Raw genomic sequence first — 22,932 nt, 5'->3', positions numbered from 1 at the left:
CTTAGTCTGCAAGTCACCAGCAATCATTAACCTCGGTGAACTTCAGCTTCTTTATGCCTAAATATCATTATGAAACTCACTCGCACACTTATTTACCGCTTCAGCCAGATTGTAAATTTTCAACCAATTTTGGCTTCCGGTTTTATAATTTCTTTCAGAAATGAAACAAAAACATTCTAGCAGGATAGTTAATATTAACCATGTATTTCTTTTCTTTATTGTTGACAGATCAATGACAAATGTTGCGTATATATTTTAATATGTACATAATAAGTTTTGTTTGTACTATCAGAAGTGTCAAATAACCATGCTGTAGTGTTGTGTGGATGGTTATCTGTCTGCTGTGCATGTTTGCATAGGTGGTAGTCAGAAAGAATGCTAAGATTTGGTGTACAGATGAGACCACCTCCAAGGCATTGACTGTGGTGAGTAGAAAAAGTATACTTAAATAGAAAATGGCTGTTTGGTAAAAGTGGACAGCAGAAGCTTAATATGTGAAAGTAGTGTGTGGAAAGAAGAATAGACCCAATCTGCTCTTGTTGATAGCATTGGTGGTGGGTAATAAAATGAGATCAGAGAAATATTCCTGCAGAGGATGTCATTTGAACTCAGACTTGTAGGACAAGGGCGGCCTGGCCAGTTGAAAAATAACAGAAATATTGCTACTTAAAGTATGACTAGTGACCGAAATAAAAAGAACAGGGATCAACGGAAGCTTAATATGTTAGAACACACAGTGGAAAATAGTAAATAATACAACAAAAATTCAAGGTAGATTTTTGAGGAACAACATTGGACTCATAACTTGTATTTATTAAATTACTAAGCTCAAAATTTCACAAAGGAAATCATCTTATTGATTAGAATTCTCACACTTTTCTTACTCTCTTATCTGCAAACCCTGTATATTTGACTTGTGGGTTGTTTACTAAACAACTTTCCAGACCTATTCACCTTTTGAGTTTATTGGCATAATTTTGCTTAACTTAAATATTACACATTCAAAATTTAATATTTTAAATTTTTGCATCAGCATCAAATCCATTTTTGCATCAGCATAAAATAATTTATTTTATTTTTTAGTGCATGTGTACTCCTAAGTTCTTTTCCAGGCTTCACCAGTATATTTTTATCTTCTTAATGTAATCCAGGTTTTTGTGGGCAAGAACTTTAAGTCATTTGAATTAGTCTTGTCACTAACATCTGAAAATAGGGTGATTTTAAATCTTTTCTATTAGCAAATGCTTTTGTAAGAATCCTATACCTATATCTTTACATTTAATCCTTTTTTTTAAACAGAGAGTGGGTAGTTTAAATTTTTGCTTGTTATTTCTTATAAGTATTATTGATATTATTTAATATTATTTTACCTTTCATTTGAATAGATTTGTCTTAAAGAAGTGATATGCCCATTGCACCAAAACATTTGGTATATCCTCCAATATTTGAGGGTTGGTAAATCCAAGTCAAAGGCAAAGTCATGCTTAGATTGTCTGAAACAATAAGTTTCTTACTGACTGAGATTATTGTCCCCATGGAGATCTATTTAGAAGAAGAAGCAATACATCTGGTATTGATCATATAAGGCTGACTCTAGGTTTGAAAGAGACAAGACAGGATGAAAATTTAAGTAGATATGCTTAGTTCTCCTGATGTCTTTACATCTCTAATGCTTGGAGAGTAATAGAATTCTTTTGATTATGTCATTAAAGGCTTGTTTGACCTGCTTGTTCCTCAGAGTATAAATAAACGGGTTTAACATGGGGGAAATGGAGGTAGTTAGTACTGAGACTCCCTTATTGATAGCCATTCCATCCTTTGCTGAAGGTTTGATATAGACAAAGATGCAGCTGCCATAGGTGATGGAAACCACAATGATGTGGGAAGAACAAGTAGAAAAAGCCTTTTTCCTTTGTTGAGCAGAAGGGATTCTGAGAATTGTTCTGATGATAGATATGTAGGACAAGACCACACACACAAGAGTCATGATAAAGATGACTACAGAGCAGACAATAACCATCTGCTCTATGAACCACGTGTCAGTGCATGAGATCTTCAGAATTGGATTAGCGTCACAGACAAAGTGGTCAATGACATTAGAATCACAGAATTCCAGATTGAGTCCCAGGGTGAGTGGTGGGAAGATGATCAATAACGTAATGGTCCAGCAGCTTAGGATAAACCTTTTGCAGGCTGTGTGGTTCATGATAGTCATGTAATGAAGGGGTTTGCAGATAGCTACATATCGATCATAGGACATTGTTGCCAGGAGAAAAAATTCGGTTACTCCAAAGAGGTCTGTGAAAAACAATTGGCATACACAAGCATCATAGGTAATCATCCTGTCACCTGTTGACAAACTGTAAAGGAATCTTGGAATGCAGGCAGAGGTGAATGAGATTTCTAAGAAAGAGAAATTTTGGAGAAAAAAGTACATAGCAGTTTTAAGGTGTGAATCCACTAAAGTGAGGAAGATGATGGTCAGATTTCCAATTACACTTAACATGTAGGTGATAAGTAGAAACACAAAAATCAGAATCTGCAGTTGTGGGTCTTCTGTCAGTCCCAGGAGGATGAATGTGGTTAATGCAGACTGGTTTCTCATCCCTGGTTCCTAACTTCTTCCCAATCCATGTGCAGAACTGTGAGATATAAGGTTTGAGAGGAAAGTAAAGATAGTTTTTCAGATGGGTATGGGTTTTAAAAGCTAGACAACATGCATTATATTATGCTTGAGTTGGAAATGATTTTTTTAATTCATATTCTTTAATTCTTTGGTCTTTCATTCAATTGGTTTGAAATCTGGCTTTAAACATCCTTAACCAAAGCAAGACTTACATTTAACATTACAATCCATGTACTCTCTAGCACCTACACTGTCATATATCTGAAACAAAAATACTACAAAATTTGCTAACTCCTGGAATGACTTGCCCTCTGTTTACATTTTTATGTGTGTCATTAAAAAAACAAATTCAAATATTATTGCTGGATTTATGGCCTACTAGTGGTTTGAAATATACAAACTGATATTGAATATTTATAAAGATATTTTTAATGATAATATAATTCAAACTATACCACCATATTAATCTCAATGGTTTAAAATATTAATATACTCTCTGGTTTACTTGTGAATGGATTTATTCACATCACAGACTTCTTCCATATGAGATATAATATAATCAGGGATATTAGAATACACTTTATTTATTAGAATTTTTTACTCAAACACTGAAAATCTTATTAGTTTTATTTATCTAGTTGCTAATGTATGGGGTAATCATGGCCATCAAGATGCTTTAATGTTTGTTTTAGTAATTTAGAAGTCTGTCTAGTTCTGTCACCAAAGCTATAATTGATATACAAAGGAAAATACCCTTGAAAAAATCTTCCTTTAGAGCTTTTCCATAATTTACTCAAATTTTGTGCTTTTAATAACTTTTCACTGATTGCCTATTTTGGCACAGATCACAGAGGGAATTGATACACAATTAGTCTACTAATTAATGAGGGAATATTTTATAAAAGATGTACACAATTTCAGAATATTATCTTCATTGTTTCATTATTTCATTGTTTGTTTTTGACTAGCATACACTCGTCTTCCTAATAGTAAAGTGTTGTGATGTTTGTCAGTGTTGTGACATATAATTCGCATGCCATACAAGTCGATGATTTAAGCATATCGAGTCGTGCAACTATCACTACAGTCAATTTTAGAACACTTTGTTCTTCCTTGTTCCCCTTATTATTAGCTCCCTCTTTCCCCTCAGCTTCCCTTGCCATCACCCTTCAAACCTATTAATCCAATTATTCTCTCTCTAGATTTACCTATTCTGGATTTCATTTCAAGAAAAATATACAACCCCCCTCTCAACAATAATGCATAAAACACAGAAAAACTTCAATCTAAAAGAAAGCAGAAAATAATAAAAGCTGGAACAAATTTTAAGTGGGTCAAATGTGACGACAAAGTGTAAGATGTTAAATTTTCAGCGAACTGCATCAACATTAGTCCATATTCCAGAGCGCGGTGTCTTCTAACAGGGCCATTCACACTCCTGGCTAGTGGTCAAAGGGCATTTTCCAGAGGTTTCATCCACTTGGGGATGCTGCAAATGTTTTGGGGGCTTTCACTGTCATCCATGACCTTCTAAAAATGGTGCTCTGAATTTAAAATCGAATACAGTTCCCTCCTCAGATTTTAGGGTTTTTTTTATTGGATCACATAGGCTGGTGTGTTCCTTATGTGTGTACTAGTGACACCTCTCTTAGATGGCTGTTTTAACACAAGCCTGTAAGACCCTAGACGTTATTCTTTCTGTTAGCAGGCACCATCTGATTTCTTCAGCTCGGTAAATCTTCAATTGAATATCCAACTTCACTTTCTGTGTTTACAATTGGCTGCAATATTCTCTGGGTCCTGAGTTTGATCATACTGAACTATGGATGTTACTACTCCTGAACATACCATTCCACTGAAGCTTCTCTTGGAAATCCTAGTGGTGCTACATTAAATAAAATGTAACCATTTTATTTGACCTTTGGTTTCATTTTGCACTGTCATACCAATGCCTTTGTTCTTCCTGTCTCCTGGACATGTTTGCATAGTATTCCGGCTACACTGCTGGGTTTTGTTGTGTCTTAGGAGCCCTGCTGGTGTAGTGGGGACATGGTGGCTGCGAGCATCCTGGTCAGCAGTTCAAAACCACCAGCAGCCCAACAGGAGAAAGACTGGGCTTCCACTTCCACCAAGAGTGTCAGCCTCGAAAACCCACACAGGGTCGCTATGAGTCAGCATGGATCTAAGTGGCAGTGAGCTTGATTGAGTTTCTGCTCTCTTAGATATATCTTCCCCTCCTCATCTTTAGAACACTGAGTTTTCTCAGACTTCCCTAGTTTTTCTCTTCTACTTCTGTAGAAGCATTTAAAATTTTATGTTAGAAAATTAAGACATACTTTCTTTAATGGTTAGTTATCTGTATATGCAACTTCCAAATGCCTCTCAAATAAATACATTTAAAATAGAATTTCACATTTTTCTGCCACCACTTTTCTGTTTTTCTCATTCCTTGTTTGCTATACAAAACTCCCAAATCATGCTTTATCATCTTATATGAACACCATGGAGTCCCTGAAGGTATAAACAGTTAAGTCCCTTGGCTGCTAACTGGAAGCTTGAGTTCACCCATAAGCACTGGGAAAAAAATCTACCAATCCACCTACAAAAAACCCCAAACAAACAGAAAACCATTGAAGTTATAGCAGAGCAAGGGTTTGCTCTGATATACATGGCGTTGCTTTCGGTCAGAATAAACTTGTCAACCAATTTTCTTTTTATTAACAATAAAGTTCTGGCTGTATCCTTTATTTTAGTCCAATCTTAAAATTCTATTCTCAATGAAAATGGGTTAATTTCATTTCACTGACTCTAGAATAGAGGCCTTTTTTCTTTCCTCATTTGGGTGTGATTACATTGTGGAATGTGGCTGTATACCACAGTCATTGTCTGACATGTAGTGCATGGTAATCATTATTCAGGGACTATCCGCTGAAAATACTTATGATTTCATCATTTTCCCCTTCCCTACTCAATGCTACTTCTTGATTCTGACTTATAGCTGGCTCTTACTGAATACTTTTTAGGATTTTTCTTTAGTCTCTTCAGAAGACTTGCTTGGATCTTCTAATCCTGGTTAGATATGATCCTATGTGTTTGATCACCCCTTGTGCCTGATAGACGGTGTAGAATCAGATGAAATAAGCATTTATATCTTTATTTTCATCGACATGGAACTGGAAGAACTTGACACACAGGTGTAATTCTTAACAAATATTTTCCCTTACATTAAAATCAGCATATATAGTTTCTTAACTGTACTTGATTTCAAAACAGTCCTGAGTTAATATTTTCATATCCTTGATGCTACTTCAGGTGAGTGTGTGTGTGTGTGTGTGTGTGTGTGTGTGTGTGTGTGTGCAGGAATTGAGTTGTTTGGCTCTCATATCAGACTGTAACCTGACTACACAATCAGTGCACGCATATTACTTGCCTTAAGCAAAAAAAATCACCTAATTTATCATTATGTGTTGTAGAAACTTCTCATTTTTGTTCTCCCTGAATGGTGTTGCAATATATTTGTCATTAACAGACCCATATTAAGATGTTTTTAAGTGTTGTTTTTGTTAGGTGCCATCAAGCCATTTTCATCTCATAGCAACTCCTGAGTAGAACTGACCCTTCCTGCCTTGGCTGTGCTGTCTCTGGAAAGGAGCCGTAGAAGTGTACTAATTCAATGGTTCAGTGCTTCACTCCTGGCATGGAGACAGCTGGGTGAACCTAGAGACAGAGAGCACAGCTTGTTTCACATTGCAATCCTGGAAACCTTAGGGAGCAGTTCTACTGGGTTCTACAGGATCATTATGAATCAAAATAGACTCCATGGCAATGGATTTGGTTTGGTTTGGTTTGGTTTGGTTTAATCTTTAAAGAAGTAGATCTCCATTAATTGGATTCAAACCACCAACGTTTCTGTTGGCAGCCCAACACACAAGCATTTGCACCACTAGGCCTCCTCAACCACAATTCCAAATCCACTGCAGTGGACACAATTCCGAGCCCAGGTGTCTCAGTGTTTTGGCACTCAGTTGCCAATCAAAAGCTCAGTGGTTGGAACTCACTAACTACTTCCTGGAGCAAAGTTGTGGGAGTATACTATGTCAAGTTTATCATCTTAGAAACCTCATCCTTCTCTGTCCAACTGGGTCATTTTTGTGAAACAAAGGTTACGGATGCTTAAATTCTGGATTTGGAAGCATAGCTGCTCTGTGGGTATTTCTGTCAATACCAATAAACTATGTTAACATCTTTTCAGTTGCTTTTAAATTTTTGTTCAAGTGCATCAATAAATTGAGAAAAAAAATCCTCTGGAAGCCCAAATTAACTGATTACCTTGAAGGCTTTGTTTAATTGCCTTAAATACAAGGGTAGGTCAGCAAGTTTTGCTACCAGGGTTTTGGTTCAAACATACATGTGCTTATTCCAAATAAAGTGTATCTGTGCTCGGTCATGGCTGTAAGAAAGTTCTCTCAGTAATACACTTGTCTTGGTCTCATTAGGTTAGCGTGTTTTGTTTTTGTTTTTTGGTGTTGTTGTTTTAAAGGTCTAGTCAACAAAGTAGGTTTGGAGAGGAATCTGTTTGGTCAGTTAAATTCGAGGTAGAAAGGTTAACTTAAAAGGTATTGACTACTTTTGGGGGAAGGGGGGAGAATTCCAAAGGTGTAATACAGATTTTTTTAAAGAATGCAAAATTGTCATGGAAGTGAATTTGAAGAACTTAAGGCAATTGAAAAGTATAATAATTGGCCATAAAGTTGAGCCAAGGAATTTTTTCCTCTTTCATGACAATGCACTTGCTCACTCTTCAAGGGTCCTATAAGAGTTTCATAGGTAAACCTTATCCTTCTACCATATAGCCTTGTTCATGCTCCTTCAGATTCCTTTTTGTTCCCCAAATGCAAAGACCATGATCTGAGTTCCTGAAGGATTTCAAACTGACATTGTGCTATCCTATGTGTTAAAGAGTGGAGCATTATTCTGGAAAGTCTTTAAAGAGATAGAAATACCATCTTCAAAAATATATAGTGGAGGATATGTCAACAAACAGAATCTTCATGGTCTGTTTGTTGTTTTTTTTTTGTTTAATAAAGGGCATTATTTTTAGACCAACCACGTATACTCTTCCTGAAGAAATAACAGAATGGTCTCTATCCTCTACACTCTCATTTTCCCCCAGTGAATTCCATAGAATTTCAATAATTTAGAATTTGCATAGTGTGGGAAAAAGAACTGATATTATTTATGCTTTAGGAAAAAAGCTGCCAACGTTGCAAGACTGTGAGAAGCAAACTGACAATAATGGATGAGGTCAATAATTAGCAATAAATTAACTAATTAATAATTAAATAGCTTGTAATAATAGACATATAGGAAATTATTACATTTAGAGTTAACTTACTTCTTTGATTTTTAAATTGACTCATTTGGTATTGGTGCCTTAAACAAACCTCTAAATTCTGAGCCATGCCCTTGCTCCTAAATAGCTCTTTAAAAATCAGCTGACACTGTCCTATAATTTATTGATTTGTATGAATTTGTTTTTAGAGAATCAAATAATTGAGTGCAAATATCCAAATTAGTCACCAAATGATTTGAGTCTGATTTTAGAAGTTTTTCATTTAAGTAATCTTTAGATGATGTACTTTTGCTAGCACATAAACTTAATCTCATGACTGCCTTAATTCACAAGCTCTTGCCTCTTTTAAAAATTTTAAACTACAATTTAATGAACTATTCACAATTCTTTATTTTGATAAAGTCTATTTAAAATTATTTATTTGAGAAAATTATCATCCGAGTCTATTATAAGGAAAAGAAAGGGAATCACACACAGTACTTACTCTTTAATAGTCCATAATGGTTTCAGTTGATAAATTAATCCTGAGAATCCTGAGAATTTAGATGGTAAAGAGTGTGTTTGCACAGGTTTGATTGTGGACTTCTGGGAAGTCTTACTCATAGCCCATGCTCATCTCCTCGGTATCCTGAAATGTACTGATTTATTTGATATTTTCCTTCCCAACATGTGGTCATATCTCTCTTAATAAAACATTTGTCTGATTCTTAAAATAATCTTGGGCTTAAGGTTCCAGGGGATAGTGAAAATTCTTTCTCATTTCAAAAGAGAAGGTATTCAACCTTTCTCGATGAAGCTGAAATTTTTACAATTACATTTGTTATATTTGCCAAACCTGAAACCTCGTGCATTAGGAGAGTCCTTGGTGACCTATGTCCCAAGTCCTTAATGAATCAGTGTAATGAGCACCTACTTGGTGAAACTGTTACGTATGCAGCGGTGGGTACAGTGTCCTTTGAGAGAGTAAGATGCCAAAATAATATGCAACAAAGACAATGTTCCAACACTGAAAATCTAATTATAATGAGCAAGCCTCCTTTTCTCTTTTCTTCTTTTTGTTCCATAATCTCTCTGACAGACAACAGAATGCAATAACTCTTTTTCTCCTTTTGTGACATTACTATTACTTTATGTAATTGTTTTTTATTATAAAGATGTTTTAATTAAGATAATAAAATAAGTAACACTGTAATAGCAGTAACAGTATAATTTAAAAGGAATAGCACTTAATTTTCAGGTACACTTCTTATTTATGTGGAAATACATACATATTTGGCATATTCACAAAATGAAGGTCATATTTAAATGATTTTTTAAAATGAATGGGTCAATAAAAAACATAACAATCTTTATATCTCAATAATTATGTAAATGAAAGTGTGTCATCATTTCAGGAAACGGAAACATTTATTTTGGGGGTGGATTTCTTCTGACTTTGAAGATAACCTTAACAATTGAAAATGTGCTTGTGAATTTTTTCACTTTTATAAAAATCTGACAACCTCGAAGTACTTAAGGACACCTGGTGATGGGGTGGGTTATGCGTTGGGCTGCTTACTAACCATATAAAAGTCAGCAGCTTTAAACGATCAGATGCTCGATGAGAAAAATATGACTGTCTACTTCTTAAAGAGTTACAGCCTCAGAAACTCTCTATTGGGTTTCTATGCGTTGGAACTGAATCAACAGCAGTGGGTGAAGTGAACTTACAAGTGGTTATGTTATGATATAGTTTTAGTTATAGATTTCTATTGTTCCCTTTCAAAGTTTATATTTCCAGAGTGAGAAGAAAATTCATTCTAATGCAAGTATCTGATTACTTAGACTAAAATTAGAATCTCAGATTAATGTTTGAAAAAGTTAAACTTCATAGAATCAAGACTAATGTATGTGATATTCTTATAACCATACATAGTATATATTATTGTTTATATATATAACTTTTAACACTTTGTTATATAAACATCTAAAATTTTTAAGTGTTAACTGTTTCTTCACTTGATCTTAGCCAAAAGTCCGAGAAGCGATGTATTAACTGTTTCTTAATTAGGTTATGCAATTACCTTGATATAAAATCACATTACATTTCAGAGAAAAATGTATCTTTCTTAATAGATTCATCTTTATTTTTAAAATGTATTTTCTAATCTTTATACTTCCATATGAATTGATACTATATTACCCTTCAACTAATTTTTAATAAAGTTAAAATTTTCATACAGATTTAATATTGCTAATCTAATTTTTTAATTCAAAAATTTGAGATTAAATTCACATAGTATGCAATGAAACATTATAAAGTAGGAAATTCGGTGGTATTGAGCACATTCATAAAAGAATATGAATGCAATGGTATGTTTTACATTACTCCATAAAATTCTTTTTCATAGCCAGGCATCATCTGGTCTCTTCATACTTTGCTACAGCACCCATGCTTTCAGTCATCTCCTCTAAAGGGAGAGTATCAAGAGGGCATGTAAAAAGAACTAATTGTTTTTAGATTGGGGCTAGATTTATGTGAACCCCAAAATCTATTCATATGTCTTTGGTTTATATATGCTTCTGATTCACTTTAGAAATACTATTATCATTTTATGATAGAGAACACTATCACTCATCCCACTGGGGCATAAGGTAATTCTATTGAGAATGTCATTAATTTAACCAATGGTCTATACTTTAAAATACCCTTGAGTAAAGGAAATTATACCAGGTATACAAGAAAAGAAAACTACAGACCACCTTCAGAATGCAGGCATGAATTGTTGGCGTACACGGACTCAGCACTATTTATACAAACAAAGGAGGTTGGTGATAGGGCAAAACTTTCAGTAGCACTCATTCACAACAGCAGAATCATGCCTACCAGACTAACACATGTCTTAAAAAATCAAGGAAAGCATTAAAATAGTAAACATATGGTAATCCTAGGCCACCACGTATTCAGCACCCTCAAAGCAAGAGCTCTAAACCAAAATACAATGACTACCAATTCCATAACCTTGGGGTCGCAGTCATCTGCTTCTTCTTACACTAACACATTCAAGATTTAAGTCCAAGGGACTATGTTGGTTCCTTAAATGTGTGATAGTCAAGTTTGTGGTAAAGCTCAGGTCAGTTAGTAGGGTTTCCACATTGAAACCCTATGTGTGACCTACGAAGAATGTCTTGTACCTCAAAATAACAGCTTAAGTCCCAGAAGTCTATTGAATCCAGTCTGGGTCACCAAGGACTGGGTAGTTACTACCATAGGTCAAATGGGTCCAATTAGGAAAATCTTACCAAGTGCATCCTCCCCTTGTATAAGTATGGTTAAGGATTTTCCCTCTGATATGAGGTTAGTCCTCCCAGTTTACCTATCAACAGAAATATAATCATCTTCTCCAAGACATACATGTACTCCTACTATCACGATCCCCACCCTCATCTTGATTTCAATATCTAGTAAGTTCACTTATATCTCTGTAGGGCTGTCTGTTGATTTGGAGTGACATGAACAAAATGCTTTATGCCATCAGTTTCATGATCTCCCCCTTCCCCATCTTTAAGAAAAAAACTAATCCCAGCTAAGGTGAGGTCTTAAGTTTGTCCCAATTTTCTCATCTCTGATTCGTATAGCTCTGGGTTGACATTTAGGTCTCTAATACATCTTGAGTACATTTTTGTAAACAGGATTAAGTATGGATCCGGTTTCATTCTGCTGTATAAGGAAATCCAACTTTTCTAGTATCATTTGTTGAAAGGGTGTCTCTGTTCCATTTAATGCTTTTAGTTCTTTACTGAAAATCAGTTCCCTATAGGTGGATCTTTAATTTATGGATTGTCTATCCTGTTCTATTGGTCTACATATCTATCATTGTACTAATACAAGATTGTCTTGACAACTGTGGTTGTACACTAGGTTTTGAGGTCTATAGTGAAAGGCTTACTACTTTGTTCTTGAAGTTCTTTGCTTAATTTGGACTTCTCCCTTCTCCATATGAAATTGGTCATTAGTTTTGCCATGAATTGGGATTGGATTGGAATTGCATTGTATTTATAGATTGTTTTAGGTAAAACTAACATTTTAACAATATTGTCTTCTTATCCATGAACACAGAATATTCTTTCATTTGTGTAGATGTCTTTTGGTTTTATATAATAATATTCTGTAGCTTTCTGTGTACTAGTCTTTTGTTTCTTTGGTTAGGTTTCTTCCCAGGTATTTCATCTTTTGTGTGACTTTTCTAAATGGTATTATTTTCTTCATTTTTTTGTATTTATATTCACTGGCATAAAGGAATCTGATTGATTTCTCTTTGTTAATCGTATGTCCTGTTACTTTTCCAAACCCTCAATTGTTTTTAACAGTCATCTTGTGGAGTTCGTGGTGTTCTTTCTATATAAAACCTTATTGTCTAAAACTGCCCAATTTCTAAATTTTATTCCTTGATTTCTTTTAGTTGTGTAATGCTTCTGGGTAAGACTTCCAGCTCAATGTTGAATAAGAAGGATGCTCAAGAAGAGGCACCTTTGTTTGATTTCCATTTTCAGGGGAAATATTTTCAAGTTTTCCCCATGTTGTATGATGCTGGTCATTGATTTGTTTTATATAATCTTTAGTACACTTAGAAATTTACCTTCTATTCCTATTTTATTGAGTAGTTTTATTAAAAATAGGTGTTGAATATTTTCAGTCACTATTTCTGTCTTTCTTAATATACTCTTCTGGTTCCTGGTCTTTATCTTGTTTATGTGGTGGATTACGTGAATTGTTTTTATATATTGAACAATCCTAGCATATCTGGTGTAAATCCCAGTTGGTCATGATGAATTTTTTTATATGTTGTTGGATTCTATTGGCCAGAATTTTGTGGAGAATATTTGTGTCTATATTCATTAGAGATATTGGCCTGCAGTTTTCTGTCTTATTTGGGTCTTGGCCTGATTTTGATATCAGTGTTATGCTTGCTTCATAGAATAAATTGAGGAGTTTGCTGGCTCTTGCTATATTCTGGAATAGTCTGTATAAAATTAGTGACAGCTATTCCCTGAATATTTGCAAGAATTCCCCTTTGAAGCCCTCTAGTCCTAGACTTTTCTGGATTGAGTGTTTGCTGATTACCTCCACTATTTATTCTTTTGTTATGGGTCTGTTCAAGTTTTCTACATACGTCTGCATTAGTTTGGGCAGATTGTGTATTTCTTGGTATTGGTATATTTCTTCTAGATTCTCAAACTTGTCAGAGAATAGTATTTTGTAGTCTTTCGTTTTTATTTTAAATTTTCTTTTGGATCTGTTGTGATGTCAACCTTCTCATCTCTAATTCTAGATATTTTTGTCTTCTCTTTCTTTTACTTTGTAATCTTGCCAGAAGTTTAAACAAACAAACAAAAACTCCTTGTTTTGTTTCCATTTTTTCTGGTTTTGAAGTATTTTATTTGCATTCTAATATTTATGATTTATTTTCTTCTGCTGTTGGAGGGTTTCTATTGTTACCCTTCCTCTAGTTGTTGGAGGTGTATTAAGGTGTTGACTTTGGGGTTTTCCTCTGTTTTCATGTGTGCATTGATTGATACCACCAGTTGTCTGTCAATTTCTCACACTGCTGTGTTTTATGTGACGCTGGCAGCTCTCTCACCGGTATTTCAAATGCCAGCAGGGTCACCCAAAGTGAACAGGTTTCATTGGAGCTTCTAAACTGAAAGCAGACAGTGAAGAAGCACTGAGCTTCCCACTTCAGAGGAAGGAGCAGCTGAAACCCTTATACATGGCTTAGAAATAGTGTCAGATATTGAAGGCCAAATATATGAAAAAGAACATTGTCGAAGATAGTGCTGGAGGATAGGAGCATTGGGTCAGAAGGCCCCTGAAAAATGACCGAGGAACTGATTTCTCATAGTGGAAATAAGCATGGTGATGTGTTTCAGTTAAAGCCTATGGGAGTGGAGCTCTCGGAATTTTCATTTGCTGATGGGGTACACCTCAAGGTAAGGAGAAACAGCTTTTTGTTTTCTGCCGGTTTTCCCAGATGTGAAGCACAGGAGGAGTCGATGCATAATGATAACAACTGATACAAGGAGATTCAGGGGTGGGAGGTGGCTGATAGGGAGAGAAAGGAAATTTGGGGAGTAAATAATGAATGCAGGAGGGGAGGGAGCACTAGAATGGATTGTGATTGCACCACTCATTTTAAAGGCGATTTAACCATGGAAGGGGTGGTGCTCTAAAATTGATGTGGTTATTATTGTGCATTTCTCCTTAATATGACTGAACGATTAAACTATTGACTTGTATTATAAGAAAATCATGTGCCAATGAAACTGTCGGGGGAAAAATCTACTAATGATCAGAACTTGAAATGTGTAAAATATTAATCTTGGCCATAACTCAAAATCAGAAAAAAGAGTTATAAATTTCTATTAATAATGGGAATGTACAATGTACAAAAATAGGAAAATTGAAAGTCATCAATTTTAAGTGGAATTTATAAATATTAATATCCTAGATATTATTGATGTGAAATGGATTTCTATAAGTATTTGGAGCCCATAATCAGTCAGTTTATGCTGGGAATTATGAATTAAAGAGGAATGACAATCCATTCGCAATAATAAAGGACATTTTAAGATCTATTTTGAAGTACAATGCTGTTTGTGACATCCACATATAAAGAAATATAAAGAAATTCAATCAGTATGACTATTATTCAAGTGTATGCATCCACCACTAAAGTTAACAATAAATAAATTAAAGAATTTTAACAAGATTTCAGTCTGAAATTGATAAGAAATGCAATCAAGATGTATTTTTAACTTTAATGATTGGAATCCAAAAGTTGGAAACTAAGAGGAAGGAACAGTAATTAGAAAATATGACCTTTGTGATATAAATTAAGTTGGATATCAAGACTGAATTTTGCAAGACCAATGACTTCTTCATAGAAATAATGCTTCTTAAAGAACCCATATTTGGATTTCTCCAGCCGGAATCCATAGAAATAAAACTGACTATGTCTTTGGGAAGAGATGACGGAGAAGCTGAAGATCAGCAGCTAAAGCCAGGCCAGGGGTCAAATGTGGAACAAACCATCAATGCTCATGTATATTCAGTGTGGACTGAAGGGAGCCAAAATATAACCTTGAGTACATTGAACCTGATTTTTGAGAACATTTCGAGAATAGATTTGACTCATTAAACACTAATGACAGAAGACTTGCTGCACTATGAGAAGACATCAAAGACGTATTAGAGGAAAGCAAAAGATCATTGGACTGGCAGGAAAAAAGAAAGGAAAAAAATCAACATGGCTGTCAGCGCCTTTTCCATGCAGGGCCTGGAAAGGTGATATGGCTGTGGCTTCATTTGCCTCACTCTGTCTGCCACTTTCGATTTTCAGATTGTTGACTCTAATCTTGTTGTGCATATGAGCCTGTGCTTATATTTGATCTTTGGCTTTCAGTGTCCTGGACAGAAATAAAACTGGACTTTTAGGCATATCATGGAAATGTGCCAGAATTAGTGAATGGAAGAGTCCTTATGTTGCAATATGTTGTATAGTAAAGGTATTCACCAGAAAACAATGGTCATCATATTTCAACATGGAAAAGGACTTATCTACAGAAAATAATGGAAATAAGGCTTAATCTTTTTATCTCTGAACATTATGTGAGATATATGCCCAGCTATTGTTCTCCATTTCTATGGTATTGGACCAGTGTTCTATATATATGTATATATATATATGATGTGACTATCTAGTACTCAAAGAGTTTAATATGTCTAAAATAACCAATCTCAGTATTGTCACTACAATATTCCATTCTGCAAGTGTCATTCCATTCTGTTGTATATTCATTTTTAGTGAAAAATCTTTAAGACAAATAGTAAAAAAAAACTATTTTTTTAAAGTCAGTCAGTTATACTAAATTCCTTTCACTGTGATTTTTAAATGATACATCTTTGTAGAGTCATGAAACCTTCTTTTGATTAGCTTTTTTATTGGAGAAAACATAGTTCAACATGTGTTGGTAATGGTTACATTCATGTTTAATAATGATGACCTGCTTTTCTACTGGTGACACCATTTTGGATGCACATGAACCAGAGTACCTTGACTCTTAGAAAAAGCTACTGTATTATTGTTTTAAAAAATATCTAAAGTAAGATTAGGTATGTTTAAAGATGTGCATAAATGAGAGGTGACTTCAGAATATTAGTAGAATGCTCATATTTAAGAGAAGTTTAGACTAACTGACCAGTAGAGTAGCTTCTGGAATCTGTGGCTAAGTATAGATAAATGTTTCAAGTACAAATTTGACCAAATTGCTATTGGTCTCTTAAAAAGACTCCATTTTTAGAACAAAAAACAAACAAACAAATTATAACAATGATAAAATAATGATCCTATATGTGTTTTTCATTCTTTTGACCTCTTCAAAAATGAAAGAATCTTAATTCCCTCAAATCCAATCTGCGTCTTTATTTTCTTTTTTAAATGCATCACTTTAAATCTAAAGCACAAAACAAAATGGATGTCATAAGATACTCTGAATATTGCTCTTGATGGTAGCGTAGCTAAGTTAAATGAAAGAATTGATTAATAAAAGAAAATTTCAAGGGGAAGCTGGATAGACAAAATAAAGTATTTTAATGACTGAGTTAGAGAAGGGAAAAGGAAGGACACACTCAGCACACCTCAAACATAAAGAACTGAAAGGGGAAAAATCAAGCCTTTCACATTGGGCTGCTGACTGCCAGGTGAGCCGTCCAAAGGTCACAGCGGCTCTGCAGGAGAAAAACGTAGCTTTCTATTCTCATAAAGAGTTAGTCTCAGAAATGCACAGGGGACAGATATCTCTTGCCCTATAATGTCACTAGTAGTTGCAATCAACTGAATGACAGTGAGGTTTTGATGAGCAAAATAGTGAATGATGAAGGAAACATCAAAGAAGATGGAAGGAATACACAGACTAACTACATCAAAAGTAACTAGTAGACACTCAACCATTTCAAGAGGTAGGATATGATCAAGAGCCAATGGTAGTGAAGGAAGAAATCCAAGTGACCATGAAAGCATTAATGAAAAAAATGATTTCAGGAATTTAAAGAATACTAATGGAAATGTTTCAATAAGCTGATAAAGCCCTAGAAGCAATCATATGTCTAGAGTAGGAAATTTTGAAGAAAAGTACATGGCCATCTGACTGGAAGAGATAGCTGACCTAAAAGAATGAGGAAATTACCAAACAATATCTTTAATATCACATACAAGTAAAATTTTGCTGAAGATTATTTTAGCAGTGGTCGTAGCAGCATATTGACAGAAAGCTGAAAGAAATTCAAGTGAGATTCAGAAGAGGATATAACTGCTGACATCAGCTAGATCTTGACTCAAAGCAGGGACTACCTGAAAAATATTTACTGGTGTTTTCTTGATTATGCAAAGATATTCTACTGTATAGATCATAACCAACTATGGATATAATTCAGAAGAATGGGAATTTCAGAACACTTCACTGTGCTTATGTAGAACCTGTATATAGATCGAGGCAGTCAGTTAAACAGAACAAGGGAATGCTTCATGGTTTAAAACCAGGAAAGGTGTATTCAATATATATGTTGAGTAAATAATCTAAGACGCAAGACTATATGAAGAAAAAAGCTGCGGATGGTAGGAAGTGTATTAATAATCTTCATAAGATTCTATTGTATTAATTCATTTTGTTGTTGATCTTGGTGATAGTTGTTCTTGTTGTTAATTGCAATCAGTTCAGTTTAAACTCATAGTGATCCTATTTACAATAGAATGAAACACTGACTGACCAAGCCCAATGGTCTCAAAATAAAACTTCATTTGTAAATGATACATCCTTTCTTGCTGTAAGTGAGGAGGACTTGAAGCACTTGCTCATGTAGATCAAGGATTGCAGCCTTCAGTACACGTTATGACTCAAGGTAAAAAAACCAAAATCCTCACAACTAGGCCAATAGGTGGCAACGTGATAAATGGAGATAAGTCTAGGGGTGTTAGTGATTTTATTTTGCTCAGATTCACAATAATGCTCATGAAGTTAGCAGTCAGGAGATAAAAGGATGCACTGCATTAGGTAAATCTTGTGCACAAGATTGAATTGTTGAAGAGCAAAGATGTCACTCAGAGAACTAAGGTGCACCTGACCCAAGCCATGGTATTGTTAGTTACCTCATATGAATGCCCAATGTGAACACTGAATAAGGAATATCTATGAAGAATCGATGTGTTTGAATTATGGTGCTGGCCAAGAAAATTGAAAGTACTGTAGACTGCTAAAAGAACAAACAAATCTATCTTGGAAGATGTACAGTCAGAATGTGCCTTAGAATCCCAGCTTCTCGGGTATTTTGGACTGGTTATCATGAGACACAAGTCCATTGAAAAGGACATAATGCTGGTTGGCCTTCTGGGAAAATGGAACCCAGATAGAATCACCCACCCGGTGCTGCTATTGCTACACTGGAAAATCAAGAGGTAAGGAGGCCAATATTAGGAGGCTGGGTGCGAGAAATAGAATCCCAGTGTCCTAGGGTTTGTAATGCAGAACGCCCCGTATGATTTTCACCCAGGGAGCATTTGGGAGGCTTGCTGCAATGCTCTAACATCCCCCCGACTGCCCACAGGCTTTCCACATCTCTTAACCAGGTCTAGAGGGACAGTGTCAGCTACCCCTTTCTGCACCCAAGATCTGAGACCCACCAGAGGGCTGTAATTTCCCCAGACCGCTGTCCAAGGGTGGTAATAATCCCAGGCCTCTGAAAAACAGCCATGAGACCTCACTCCATTGTTCCCCTTGTGCATTCTCTGGCTTTGCACTTCCCTGCCCTGTCCAGGGACAGTGGAACGGTAATGGTCACCCATTTTACCCTTCTCCCAAACTCCACACCCTACCTGAAAGCATGGGTAATGAAAGATAATTAGACACAAATTCACTGCAATCAGAGAGCAGTGGCATCTGCCTATTATAAACCCTGGGCTATTTATGCATTGTGGATGCCCAAAGCACAGCCTATGGAACATGCAGGAGCGGACCCAGAGTGAGCCAATAGGGAAGCCATGTAAGTACAGACCCAGTGAACCCCAAACCCACTTGGACAATCTAATGCCCCTTTCTCGGGGGAGAGCATGAACAGTCCCCTTACCAGGACACCCTGCAAGCCCTTGATAAAAAAATAATAATAATGAACAACTTTTAAAATGCAGTCACTCCAAGGCTGTGTTCCTTTTTGTTACTTTGAATCTAAGCCACCACATACCTGGTTCATTAACAAAGTTTAACATAACAAATCAGGGGAAATCACCAGATTTTACCAGGTTGGGCTTGACAACGAGTCTTTGAAAGGCTGTTCAAAGATTACACAATAGTAAGTCACGAAAACATGCCTTCCACATAAAATATCAACCTGCTGAGTAAGATATTGCATACGCCATCCCCCTAGGCTACTAAGGTAGGTGACAAGAATAGACCCCAGCCCCCATGCCCACTTAGCCACCTCCACAATATGAAAAGAGCAAACCCCATCCCCTCTGCCCTCAAGAAGAAGAATAAAGTGGGTGGGCTTGCATAACTTGGCTTTAAAACTTACTATGCAGTTACTGTTGTCAAAACAGCATGGTATAATGATAGAAACACGGGCCAATGGATACGAACAGAAAATCCAGAAATGAAAACATTTTACAGACAACTTATCATTGATAAGGACCCAAATAATATGCAATGGGAAGCAGGTGCCCTTTTCAACAAATGGTTCTGCGCTGGAAACAAATGGATATCAACTTACAGATGAATGAAGCAAGACTCTTACCTCACCTCATACAAAAGTAAAGATTCAAGGTGGATCACAGACCTTGAGGTAAAACTCAAAACCATCAGGATAATCAATGAAAAATTTCAAATAAAGCTAAGCACCTTAGGACAGGGAATACTTGGGCGATCAGAAATAAGGAAAGATACACACTTAGAAAAAGATAAAGTAGAACGATGATTCTGGGCAGGGGGAATGGGAAGGGCACAGATTGGGAGAGGAGGAGGCAGGGGGAGGGGATCTAAAATTGACAGTGAGAAGGGTGTAGCATTCCTGGTCATATTGGATCAATTGAAATGTATCTGAGAGGTGAGCAATGGGTAAACATGAGAGTGGGGCAGGAGGAAGAAAGAACAAGAAAGTAAAAATTATATATATGTAAAAATATAGATTGTATATATGCCAATTTATAAATATATAGATAGTAAAGACAGGTGTATTTGTGTGTGTGTGTGTGTGTGTGTGTGTGTGTGTGTGTAACAAGACAAGGAAACAAATGGACTTTGGGCCTCTACTTAAGCCTTACATCGTACAAGAATGGTTTGTTCTCATAATGAGGCATAATGAGGCACTGCATGATACTCACCTTCCCAACAGGATCACTGAAGGCAAAATGGGTATATAAGCAAATGTGGTGAAGAAAGCTGATGGTGCCTCTCTATTAAAAGATATAGTGTCTTGGGTCTTAAAGTCTTGAAGTTAAACAAGCAATCATCTAGTAGGGAAGCACCGAAGCCCTCATGGATGAAGCACACCAGCCTGTATGATTATGAGGTGTCAACGGGAATAAATATCAGAAGTTCAAATGCAAGCAAATTGATGTGAAGGAGCATGGACAAAATGGAAACTCAAAACCCACCTGTAAGATAATTGGACAATCCCTCACAGAAGGGCCACATGGACAGGATGATATATCCAGGGTGAGGTACAACACTGATGAAACACATAACTATCCTCCAGTTCTGTAATATTTTCTCCCCTTACTATTATGGGCTTAGTTTTACCTCCTTAATCTTGTTAAACCTGTGTATGTTCATTTATATAATTAAGATAGTTCAGTGCATGAAAGCTAAGCTAAGATAGATAACTCTTCAGAAACAGTAATGGGAGTAACGATTCCCTTGAGAGTACAAGAAGAGATGGGGAAGAGGGAGAAGGGGAGAGCTGAGAGCAATGACGACTGCATAACCCCACTTGAAGGAACAAATAACAGAATTGTAGGTGAACAGATAGATTGGATGGAGTAAGATACAGCAAGAAAAAATAAGTACATAAATATATATTTATATGTGTGTACACACACATATATTCCTGGGGTAGGGGAGATTGGGGAGATTGTGGGGGAGGGGGACAAAGGGGAATACAAGGAGAGAGAAAATGTTTCGAAAAACTGATGATGGCAACAATTGTTCAATTATGCTGGATCTAATTGAATTATGGATTGTTATAATATCTATAAGAGCTACCAATAAAAAGAGAAAAGCGCATAATGTTTAGTCATGTAGAAGAGTAGTAGAAGAGAATAAGAGAGCAAGGCCCTTGGCAAGATGGATCAACACAGTGGCTGCACCGATGCGCTCAGTGCAACGATTCTAAGCATGGTGCTGGACTGATCTGTACTTCATTGTGTTGTATGCAGTTTGGAACCAACTCGAAACAACTAACAACATCTCTTTTGAGAATTGTTTATACACACAATGATGTAGGTGCACGGTATCAACCTTTTGCATGTGGTTATCAGTTCTTCTCATACCATTTGTTAAAGTGACAACTCTTTCCCTATTGAATGATCTTGGCACCCTTGTTAAAAATCAATTGATTGTAGATGCTGGATTTATTTTTGAACTGGCAAATGAAGACATTTAATTAGAAGAACTGGAGTCATGGGTTAGAACTGAGGCCTGAAAAGACTTGTATTTGTGTGCATGGTTAAAATTTAACCTAATCTTTTTTTTTCTCTTTTGACCTATTCTTTTTTTAAATAAATCATTTTATTGGGGGGTTACATATATTATAACAATCCATTCATTCATTATGTCAAGCAGAAATGTACAATTGTTGCCATCAACAATTTCTAAACATTATCTTTTTCTTGAGCCCTTTGATATCAGCTCCTGTTTTTCCCCTCCCTCACCCACCCTGCTACCCCAAGAACCCTTAATATATTACATATTGTTATTATTATTTATACATATTTCACACTGCCCATTCTATTTCTTACCTACTATCCTGGTATTCATTCCCCTTGAGGGAGAGTATCCTCCTGTCACTGCTATCCATTCCCCTTTTCTCCTCTTTCTCCCCCCTACCTTCCCTACCCTCCTGGAATCGTTACTCCCATTACTTATTCTGAGGGAGATTGTCTTTCCCGAATTCTGTGTATTGAAAGGTCTCATCTGTACTCCTTTATGTACGTTGGTTGGTATTTGCAAGGTAGGTCTGAGATCATAATAGTGGGGGCGGCGGGATAGGGGAGGATTAAAGAAGTAGAGTTTTGTGTATTTTGTTGGTGCTAAACTGCCAACTGGAACTCCTAATTATCCACGGATGGGCTCTGGGTCTCCACCTTGGCCCCTCTCCATCATCTTGATGAGGTTGTTTATTTTTTAACTTCTGATTCTTGTTCCTGTTGACATCTCATGATCACACAGGCTGGTGGACTTCTTCTATGTGAGCTTTGTTGCTTCCCTGATAGATGACCACTTGTTTGGCTTCAAACTTTTCAGACCCCAGACATCTTTTAATAGCTGGCTATTTTTCAATGGCTGGCCACCATCTGCTTTCTTCACCACATTTGTTTATGCACACAGTTTGTCTTCAGTGATGGTGTCGGGGAGGTGGACATCACCAAGTGCCACATTATTAGAACAAAGTGTTCTTGTGTTGAGGGAATACTTAAGTAGAGGTCCCGAGTCCATCCAATGCCTCAATGTATTGCTATATAACTATATGTACATACACCAATACCCCTATTTTTATACATTAATATATTTACATATGTATACCTCTTTGTTTATACCTCTATAAATAGTCTTGCTTCTTAGTTCTTTCCTCTATTTCCTCTTGCCTTCCTCCTGTCCCACTATTACGTTCACCCCTCATTTGCTTCTCAGTAATTTCTCATGGCTAGAT

General features: G+C 36.0%; 1 protein-coding gene across 1 annotated transcript; it reads right to left on the bottom strand.

The window, feature by feature from the left end:
• Positions 1-1,666: 1,666 nt before the first annotated feature.
• On the bottom strand, positions 1,667-2,605 carry LOC142450892 (olfactory receptor 6C2-like). The gene has a single exon (XM_075552828.1). The coding sequence runs from the start codon at positions 2,603-2,605 to the stop codon at positions 1,667-1,669; it is 939 nt and encodes a 312-aa protein (XP_075408943.1).
• Positions 2,606-22,932: the final 20,327 nt, after the last annotated feature.

Source organism: Tenrec ecaudatus, chromosome 6 (assembly GCF_050624435.1).
Source record: "Tenrec ecaudatus isolate mTenEca1 chromosome 6, mTenEca1.hap1, whole genome shotgun sequence".
Lineage (NCBI taxonomy): Eukaryota > Metazoa > Chordata > Mammalia > Afrosoricida > Tenrecidae > Tenrec > Tenrec ecaudatus.
This window is presented reverse-complemented; position numbering and strand designations above follow the sequence as displayed.